The following is a 10,989-nucleotide window of genomic DNA, read 5'->3' as shown; positions in this document are numbered from 1 at the left end:
GATATGAATAATATATTGTTTGCAGCAACTCTAAAATAAGGATGCACCGATTTTCTCTCTTATAATCTGAATATTTGTAGGTTTCGTACTGTCAGTTGTTCAAAAGAAAACATTTGACGATGATGAACTGTGACTGTGGCAAGCATTTTTCATCATTTAAACATTTTTTTTAGACCAAACCATAAATCGAGAAAATGGTCTGCAGATGACTAAATAATTAAAAATACAATTTTAATGTAACATACCACATACAGTACTACAGTACTTTTCGTCTGACCTTAAAGACCTCAAGTCCCCCAAATAAAACAACAAAAATATGTTGTTTGTTACTGCCTCCAGAACAACACAAAGAAGTGTTTTCTGATCTGAAGCATCAGCACAACAACATCTACTGTCCGTGCCTGACAAAACGGTTACAAAATATCCCAGCTTTATTCTGCGCCAAGGCTAGGTATAAGGTTTGGTTAGGTTTAAGGTTTAGTTAGGTTTAAGCAAGAAAATGACTTTATTAGGGAAGAGATCGTGGTTTGGGTTAGAACAAGTACTCAGTTAAAGTAAAAAACATTACTCAGACAGCTGCTGGGCTTTGTCATTTAAACAAATGCTGTTTATGGACATTTGCTGAAATGAGGATACTATGGTCTAATATGTATAGAAAAGCATTGAGCTGCAGACCCCTCCCTTTGCCACAAACTGGGCTGATGATGACAAACTGCTGTGCTGTGAAAGAACGAATACATACAATCATTTTGTTTGCAAATAAAAGTCATCAGTGGACAGAGAAATGTGCAGAATGTTATCCCGCATATCATTTTGACTTTACTTGTGTGGGGGTCAGTTAAACCCCAGAGAGGTCTAACTTCCTGTTTGACCTTTTATGAATAAACTGTTACAAATGTGGGATTTGGGAATAGTTAGTGCTGCATATAAAGTACGACGAGTCCATCCTTGTTTTATAGATGTGGTTGGAGACCCAACAGAAGGAACTAGTCATCAGTTCCAAATCATATGAGCAAGAGGACCCCAAACAGAACATTCAAGTTAACCGTATGTCTCTCATTTTAATCTTTTTTGACATAACATGTCTTTTGTTTTCCTTATTTGCACCTCCTGTCTGAAATACATTCATAATTGGTTTCATTGAATGTAATTTAATTATCTTCTTTTTAGGGTTGTAGGGCAGGTCTTTGTACAAGACCTTTCCAGACTTATGTTACACATCTTTTACATTCCTAGATTTGTTTGTGCAAATTCTTGAACAAAATAGGACCAAAATAGATACAAAGTCAAAAGTGAGTCTATCTATCTATCTATCTATCTATCTATCTATCTATCTATCTATCTATCAAACCTGTTGAGGATGCCTGCAAACTCGCACATCCCTTGTCTTCTCTTTTTTCCAGACAAAAAGACATTAATTCATCTTTCTTACACGAGGAGATGCAGATATTAGTTGTTATCCCTATCCAGTTTGTGTTTTTGACGGTAAACGCGGGCCTCCCGGTGCCCATTACCCGAGCTGCCAGATGATCGGTACGGAATGGAGGTCCCGTGGGACACTGAGCACGTGGTCTCGGCTGCCACAAGACGTCAGCGGCAGATGGCATGGGTAGCCGCTGTTGGCATGAGTGTCATTCCTCAAAGAGAGAGGGAAGGGAAAGAGAGGGAGAGAGAGGGAGTGAGAGAGAGAGAGGGGAGAAGAGGAAGAGCACAACACAGCAAGTCAGAGGAAAGGAGAGTGCGCATGGTTTCAGCTTTTTTCCTTTAATTTGTGGTTTTCCAGGAGAAGAAGCTGCATCACAGATTCAGAGGAGCTATTTGGGAACATGCAAGGTGCACGCTGACCTGAGGTTAGTAGTTTATCGGCATTATTGTTAGGCGATTTTACTTATTAATTTGTTGACTTTAAGAGTTTGTGTTTGATTGATTGAAATGTTTTTTTTGTGCAACGCTTTGGCAAAAAAAAATACAAATAGGCTTTTATCACTATCATCACCAAACATCATGTGATTAGGCTTAAAACAAGGTGGCTTTTCCCTACCTAAGTCCAAAGACAATGAAGTTGAGTGTCTTTGAAAAGGTAGCAAGCTATGACATTGGCCTTGCTTGCCAATTTGCCCCTCTTCCTCTTGGGAGGACCCGTTCACAAGGTAATTAACTGACAACCTTCAAAAGACGTCGCCGTAGTTCCCTGTCCTCATAGTTTATGTTTTGGCTTTGATTTGACAGGAAATATGTTGACACTGCCATTCGAGGAACCTCATGTGATGTGTGAGCCGCGGTTTGGTGCCAATTATCCCCGTGAAGGCTTACCTGAGAGTCTGGAGGAGCAGCAAAAACACGACGCAGACAGCTCCAACTCAGACATGAGGGAGGCCGAGGACGACATCTCCGACAGAGAGGAGGACGAAAGGGAGGGTGACCAGGATGACAACGGGCTTCCTAAAAAGCGGGGCCCGCGAAAAAAGAGGTCCGGCAAGCCGGAGACGGACAGGTCCAAAGTACGGCGCCATGAAGCGAACTCCCGAGAGCGCAGCCGGATGCACGGCTTGAACGACGCGTTGGAGAGCCTGCGCAAAGTTGTGCCGTGCTACTCAAAAACTCAAAAACTGTCCAAGATTGAGACCCTCAGACTGGCTAAAAATTACATCTGGGCCCTGTCAGAGACTCTGAGCGCAGGGAAGAGACCGGACCTCCTCGCCTTCGTACAGACTTTGTGCAAAGGATTATCTCAGCCCACGACCAACTTGGTGGCCGGTTGTTTGCAGCTGAACGCGAGGAATTTCCTCACAGACCACAACGGGGAGGTCATGTTCTCTGGCAGATCGCCCTACGATGCCATGTACTCGTACCCCGGCTCAGACGTGAACACGCCCCCCGGCCACAGCGGGAGCACCTTGGAGAGCAGCGCCAAGCCGTTCAGACACTACAGCTACAGCGGCGCGTACGAGCCCTACTACGAGAACCCGTCCCCAGAGGGCGGGAGTCCGCATTTCGACGGCCAGTTGAGCCCCCCGATGAACTTTAACGGGATTTTCTCCCTAAAACACGAAGATCCGCCAGACTACAGCAAAGGCAGCCACTATGGCATGCGCTACTGCAGTGCGCCAGGGCGCACGGCTCTTGCGCACAACTCCATGTACCGAGTCTCCCCAGAGGGCCGTTTCCCCTACGATCTGCACGTCCGCAGCCAGTCCTTCCAAGCACAAGGGGAAGTTAATGGCTCTTTCCACAACTAATCAATCAGCTGGACAAAGTTCAAGTTGTAGAAGCGATGCAATTTCCCCCCGCATATGTCGAGAGTGGAACGAAATGGACTCCAGACACGCTGATGCACTGCAAAGAATGCCCATTTTAACTAGTCATTTTGTGTTGAATGTTCAGTCTGGTTTTTCTTTGAAACGTGTTTAAATCTGCAAACTATATATAATGATTTCACTTGTTCTCAAATCTGTGTAAACAAAAACAAAAAACGCAAGAACGCCTTTGTTTTGGAAACAAATGCAATGATTTCAATCTGAGTAATTTAAAGAAAACTAAGATTAAATGGCTCACTGTCACATTGTTGTTTCTAGTGGGAAACCACATATTAAGAGTAATTCGTTAAAGATGCAGGTTTTGAGCAAATTGGTTACAGTTACAGTGCATTTGTTTGTTAATGGCTGCGCTGCAGATGTCGGTCATGACATGGGTTATTTAAAAGTGATACAGTGAATAATAAATTAGATTTTTCTGCTTATTTAATCAGGTTCACAGCAGTCAGTGAAATGATTTTCGTGGAGAAATAAAATCAGCTACCGGGGAAGAACAATCTAAAGACGTTTCGCCTCATCAGGGAAGTTTGCTGAGACATGATTGGAGTCCAGACATTCAGTCTGTTAGCAATAAAGGTCAATTGAGCTATGCAAGGCAGCCAAATGCAATCTTTGCTTATAAAAATGAAATATGTCTATTTCCACTCAAGGCATTGCTCATAATCTAATATCTAATCAAAACAATTACACAAATTAATTATTTTTAAAAAGCCAGTTTGGAGACGTGCACGTGGTTAGGAGACCTGATGATGAGGATGTCATCTGAACTGGTCCTATAAATACAGGAGGTTTTGGAGAAAAAAAAATACTAAACGCATTTGTATGTGAAGTAAATAGTGTGGTAACGAGGTGAATGTAAATTATTGTATTTATTTATTTAAGCTTATTTATGATAAGTCCGTTAATTTGAATGTGGATAATATATTATTAAATGATGTAAAATTCTAAAATGTTACCGTTTTATGTGAACTTCCATACATTTGAAATTGGTTTATGTTGCATTGTTGTGTATTTCACTGCAGCTAGAAGGGAAATCATTTCGTGTGAGGTGAACAAAGTGTTTCATGAATCCGAACAACATGCCTTAAAAAAATAGACAATGACCATCGATATGCAACGAAATGACAGTTTTGGATAGTTTGATGTGAACTTTTTACACGTTCTTGTTCCTGCTGAAGAGCAGCTGTGATGCACTTCAAGTATTTCTGCACAATGTTGGTGACTGTACTCATAAATTCTGTTGATTTTGTAACTTTACCCGAATGATGAATGATTTTTGGATGATATTCTTTATATTTTATTTCTCTCTCTCTCTCTTTCTCTCTCTCTCTCTCACACACGCACGCACACATAACCACACACACATGCTTATACACGTCCACGCACACTCCTGAAAACTCGTTATGGATCGAAATATTCGTGAAGTAATGTGTTAATGTTTTGTGATGTGTTTGTCGCAATAAAACTAAGAGGCTGTCAGAGACTTATGTTGCAGCTTCTCGGCTCTCTGTGAAAATGATCGACAGCAGACGGCGATTAAAAAAAAAAAGTTAGATTAATAAATCAAGCCCCGGGCGTAATTTTATTTATTTATTATTATTTGTTTTATTTTTTACATGTTAATAATCTTATATAAACTATGAGTTTTGGCGGACAAATGAGGTTACGTATATGAGGCCTTTTGTATAATAGCAACATAAGATGCGAAGACTCTTATGTATTTAGTTCAGACCGTACGAAATGTATTTTCTAAATGATTTTCTTTACTAACACAAATGTTGTAGTTTCACTTAAAGTGGGATTTTTAACCCAACAGTTAAAGTTAGATATCTGTAAAACGTTACGTAAATCTAACGCAGAGTTTTTATTATTTATGTGAAAAAGGCTTGTCGATATAATTTGATTTAATTTCAGTCGATCAGATGGCTGATGTGACAAATATGCCCACGAGGTATTGGATGTCAGCCAGAGATCCCAGTCCTCCCAGTCAGGAAAGACGTGGAACTGGTATTCCCTGAAGATGCAGCGCCTTCTGTTGATGGTGGTCCCACTCTCCAAATGGACAAAAAGAAAAGTTCATTTTTTTAAATCCCGTTGACTTTGCGTTCCTGCTCTTTATCATAAAGATGTTTATGATAACATAAAGATATGATTCTAGACATCCAGAATAAAATGAATGTATACGCATCTGTCATTTTTTAGTTCACTGGCGATTTTACTAACCGTATAAAGGTAAATCCATATACCAGTGAAAGAAAGATCAAACCGATGTAAATGAAATTATGTGAAAAATGAAATTGATATGGGTTAACCGTGTTGATGATCACCGGGTGGATGGACTGGTTTATTCTTTCGTTGCTTGGATTATGTTTTTACTTTCACTTTTTAAAATATTGATTCCCCCTTCATGTATCATTTAAAACCCAGTGAATAGCTAAATCCATCTTTGATCCAGACTAAAAGCGTACAAAAAGAGTTAGTGCGCAAAGTTCACTGCATTCACTGCATGCGGCCAAACACACACACACACACACACACACACACACACACACACACACACACACATATATACATACACAGATACTGATCATTTAAACATTTTGTTATCAGGTAGCAACTTTTATCCAAGTCCAATTCAAATTCATGAATGAATTATAAATCAACACATGAGCAAAATGATGTTCATATAAAGCAATGCTAAAAGAAAACTCAAGCTTCAGCTGTGACTTTACATGTTCTAATAGTTGATATAGTCACTTGTATACAAATGCAATTAAAGTTAACAACAAAACAAACAAAAAAACCAAAGGACATAAACAATCTTAACTTTCACCACCTGTCTAATGAAGGATGGCTGACTTTTTGAAATTTTATATAACTGTGATTTTAGGGACCAATAGTATGAGAATGATGTCATCACATGGGGAAATCAGATAACTGAGTTTGAGAAGGCCGGTGGGTGACTTTAGAGACAGGAAGGACACAAACACATGTATGCACGTTTGACACTTTGAAAAGATAAAGAACAATATTTTCAAAGTCCTGTCAAGCCAATTAGTAAGAAACGTAAGCATGCATGAAGATAAGTTAACCTATTTCAACATGTATTAAATTCTGTGGAAGTTGAATGGCAAATCATCACAAAGTCTTGTTTCTGTATAGAGAAAATAATAATTCAGGGCCGTCATACTAATCTAACGAGAGATCACACAGTCATATTTGTTTTTACAGATAAACATGACATTAAGATAAAAGCTTTGCAAATATTTGAACAAACTTATTTGTGGAGAGTTAAAAAAGCAACAACAAAAGCAAAATCAGGAAAAACAAAGTAAGCCTTATGAAGCTTCTCGTGGGAAGAATGAATCCGTTCTAGAGATCCCAAACCAGAATACCACGTAAACTGCATTTCTCTAAAGCATTTCAAACTGGGTTTGGACTTGATTAAGACATCCATGCTGCTCTTGGGGAACTGTTTTTCCAGCAGTCAAGACGAATCTTTGAAATCACAAATTCAACTATAATAACAAACATTGAGTTTTATAAATTTTCTATCAAAAAAAAGCTTTTTTTTCCATCTTCATTCCCTCACTCATCCTTTTGTCCTACTGTATCATCATAAAACTGGAGGACCGGGTTACTGGAGGTCCCTTGGGGGCCCTAACAGCACCTCTTTAGCTCCCCATCCTTCATCACAGGCCTTATTTATCCTATTCACTGAAATGCTCACCATGTCAGTCTTACTGCTTTTTCTAGCAGGCTATGTGTGTGTTTGTGTGTGTGTGTGTGTGTGTGAGAATATGAGTATGCATGTGTGTGCTTGTCAGAAGAGATTCAAATCCCTCTTGGGGACTCAGAGAGAGGCTGAAGAGGGTGAGGAGGAGGAAGGGGGGGGGTCACACCCACAGGAACCACGGGGTGGCGTGCAGCAGTTTAGGACGGGGTCAAACGTGTACACGTACCCTTACATTCATGCAGCTCATTAAGCTGTGTGGAGAGAGTGAGAGAGAGAGGGGGAGAAAGAAGTATAGGGAGAGAGAGAGAGAGAGAGAGAGAGAGAGCATATGGCCCGGCTCTGTGTGGGAGGTGAAGGACAGGAATGGGGGATGTATATCGTATAGAGGTGAATTTGCAATCTGAGATGTGGTATCGCAATTACTGCAAAACAAACATTGTGTTTCTATCGGAATAAGTTGCAGAAGAACAGCAATCACCTCAGAAGTTGAGAAAAGTTTCATGCATTCACCTGTAACACAAGAAAACAAACAAACACAAATGCATTTTCATATATGCATTTTATTTTGTAATATATTATGGTAATTCATTGTAATCAGGAGCATTTTTTCTGCAATGTCTGGAAAACTGAGCACCAGTCAAGAAAAAATGAAAATAATGTTCAACCGCCACGTCGGCAAGCATCCTCAAATTTTGTGCCATTCCCAAGCCCCAGATGGTGTGGGATGGGAAACGTTCCCCCATTAAATTCCTAATAATCATTTCTCCTGCGGAATCGGGGGTGGTGGCAGTGGGGATGGAGGGGGGTCTGTGGGGTGTGGGGGGGGGGGGGGGGGGTGCGAGTATGTGTGTGTGTGGCTGTGAAGTGAGGATTGGGTTGGTGGGTGAGGGGAGTAGAGGGATTTGGTGTTTTAATTAGACAGATTTAAGGAGCTGAACCCTCCCCGTCTCAAAGTGTGTGTGTGTGTGTGTGTGTGTGGAGAGGGACTCACTCGTATTCATTTATGCTTATATTTCTGTGCGTGTGGGTGCATGTGTGAAAGAATTACACATATGAGTAAAGACGTGTGTTTGCGCGTGTGGGTTGGGTGTGTGTTGCAGGTCACGGCAGGGCTGCTGCTGCAGCAGAGGAGACCTGACACTCCAGTACTGTGGGCCAGGATCTCATTAACGTGTCAGATTGGTGGATCAGTCTCTCTGGCAGGCGGCCCGGCCTCTCACAGGAAGTACTTTCTCTCTATCTGTGAACTTGGCACTGAGAGGTTAGAGAGGGAGGGAGGGAGGAAGAAGAGGGGGAATATATTGGCCTGAAGGAGAGGGGAGAGAAAGAGGCATTAATTATAATATTTGGTCAGATTGGATAAATATTGGGTGAAGGATTGTGGTTTAAGAGCTGCTTTTATCCGTCGGGGAAATTAATGAGTTATGAATAGCAGCACCGATTTCCGTGGAGTGAGAGAGTCAGACCGGCTTCTGCGCTTGCACTATTTTGGAGGTGGAGATATGCTAAGTATGTGACAGGAGCATCTGTCACTACATCACCTTTGTGCATTGTGCTCTTTGTCTAGGGGTACTCCGAGTGGGTGGGTGCATGCATGTGTGTGAGAAAGTGTGTGTGGCTACAACATGAGAGCGTATAGGGTGGGTTTTGGAGCAGGTGGGAAGCATACAGGGGTGTGATCCTCTGACACCCCAGCAACACCCTATTTCAGGGCACATTGAGAGACACACTGGTGCTACTGGGTGAAGTGGTATCGATTCCCTCGACTGTGAATATGAGCATGTGGTATGACAGCATTGCGGTGTGCGATAGATAAAAATGTAAATACTCCACAAGTTTGAAGAACATAATGAACATGAAAAACATGGCGTATGAATGAGTTAATGTAGTTATCATACACTTTCACAGTTGAGAGATCAATTAAGGGTTTTATTTCAATGATTGATTGATGATTTGACATTCCTGACTCTGGTAGATTGATAGCTAACTAGCTTGGTAGCAAGTTGGCATGGAATAATTAATGCTGGCTTCCTCTCTACAGTTGCTCACTAGTTAGCTCGCTTGTCCACAATTTAGTGGACAATACTTGCTTTACTGATAAATTGAAGTTGTAAAATTCACTAATAGCCGAATACAGGCCTATTTTCCTCGGCATAAAAAAACGCCGTTGATGTGAGAGAGCAGACATCGAGCAATTTGGAGGCGGCTCGCTAGTGCGCTTGCTCTATGAGCCCAAGCCCCCATGAAGAGCACCGGGCTTTGAAGCCAATTTCAGATAGTGGCCAAATGGTGGAATAAAACTTTCTGGGTGTGTCATGTGATGCCATGAAACCCAAAAATACTTTTTTCCCATAAATTGACATTGGGAAAGAGATGTCTGTAAATCAGCAGATGATATTTTTTTCATTGATTTTTTTTTAGGTAAATCTTTACTTACACCATTAGGTCCTAAGAGTTGTAAAATGCTCTAATAACTGAATCCAGAGTTAATCATCTTCCTCTGTTCGCAACCCATTCTCGTCCAAACTGCAGTCACATATAGTTTTTTCAGTCTTTATACTACATCATCACTCTCCCGGAACCTTTTCTCCGAGCGTCTAATAATGACAGGAAAGTATTGAAATTGTCATAACATGAAGGCCCGGTGCTTAAAGGTGACTTGTGCTTCGGTGTCAGACGCTGAGGGGCGTGACAAAGAGTCTGTATTTGGCACCCTGAAGAATGAGAACAGGCGGAAATGAAGCGGCTGGGAGGCGGGGTTAAAGGAGACGCTTGTGTGCTTGCCCTCTGGGCCCCATGGATGCAGAAGCAGTGCAGAAGAGCCAGGTAATTAAGAAACTAAACTTGTTTTGGCTTCATGTGCCACTGAGCAACTGGGAGATCCGTCAACACTGGTTGTCTATTTCATTGAGATTTGTCAACATGTATGTTAGTAGTACGTTACGTTACAATGCATACCGTTGCTTTGCAACACTGTTACAAGTTACTGGAGGTGAACAACTTGCTAAAAGAATTTGCAAACTCTCGTCGAAACTGCTGTCGATAAAAAATTGAAAGATAGATAAATAGGCATACATAAGTATTTAGACGTTTTTATTTAAACTGACATGTTCATGGGAGGGAAATGTTTACTTTTCCTTCTAAATACAAAACAATTCCACAAATTAAAAAAAACATATTGAACATGAACATCTTGCATGTTAAACCTTAATTAATGTTCAGCCTGGGGTTCTGAAGATGTCCTCCTCAACAGCTCAAAAAACACACATAGCATTGCTTTATAATATTGATACTTCATCACTTTTACTAATATGAGATTTTGAAAGAGGACGTGAATAAATCATGAATAAATACAGAGCTTTTTCATAAGAGTTCTAAGAAGTTGGACCTCTCTGGGGTCTAACTGAGCCCAAACATAAGTAACCTCACCCTGTCAGATAACGTACTTTTTTTGTCTGTAAATTATTTCAGTATTTTGTCAGCTCCATCAAATATGAAAAGTCCAAGTTTGTGGCAAAGGATTGACCACCCCAATACTTTCATATGTATTGGGTGTTATTACACATAGCTGGACAGAGATATATCTCACGCTCCACTGACACTAATGTTCTACCACCATCACCCACATTCCCATTTGGAAATGAGAAATCACCAACATTAAACATGTAAGAACAAGTAGGAACTTTCTCGGCTCATCTAGACTAATTATATAGCGCTTTGTGAGGAGTCATTAGGTACATAATTAACTATCTATTAGTATGGAGAAAGAATCCATTCATAATATCTATACTAAAAGGACTTACTGCTCTTTCTTAACTCATAACGTATTGTTTCATAATCACTCCTCCTCATGATTAATAAGAATCTTGATCGACCATCTAATATCACTCAATTCAGATGAGGTAACCACTTCAGTGCGATACTTTCACTGCATGCAAT

The 10,989-nt window shown here is 40.7% G+C and overlaps 1 protein-coding gene across 1 annotated transcript; it reads left to right on the top strand.

Moving 5' to 3' along the window:
• The first annotated feature begins 2,234 nt into the window (after positions 1-2,234).
• On the top strand, positions 2,235-3,239 carry neurod6b (neuronal differentiation 6b). The gene has a single exon (XM_076098511.1). It carries the CDS (start codon positions 2,235-2,237, stop codon positions 3,237-3,239), a length of 1,005 nt encoding a protein of 334 aa, XP_075954626.1.
• Positions 3,240-10,989: the final 7,750 nt, after the last annotated feature.

Source organism: Anarhichas minor, unplaced genomic scaffold (genome assembly GCF_050575085.1).
Source record: "Anarhichas minor isolate MPS153535 unplaced genomic scaffold, ASM5057508v1 ptg000024l, whole genome shotgun sequence".
Taxonomy (NCBI): Eukaryota; Metazoa; Chordata; class Actinopteri; order Perciformes; family Anarhichadidae; genus Anarhichas; species Anarhichas minor.
The sequence above is the reverse complement of the archived record's forward strand: the minus strand, read 5'-3'. Positions and strand labels throughout refer to the sequence as shown.

Coding starts and splice junctions, on each gene's coding strand:
- neurod6b (XM_076098511.1), top strand. CDS start 2,235: ATGTTGACACTGCCATTCGAGGAACCTCATGTGATGTGTGAGCCGCGG.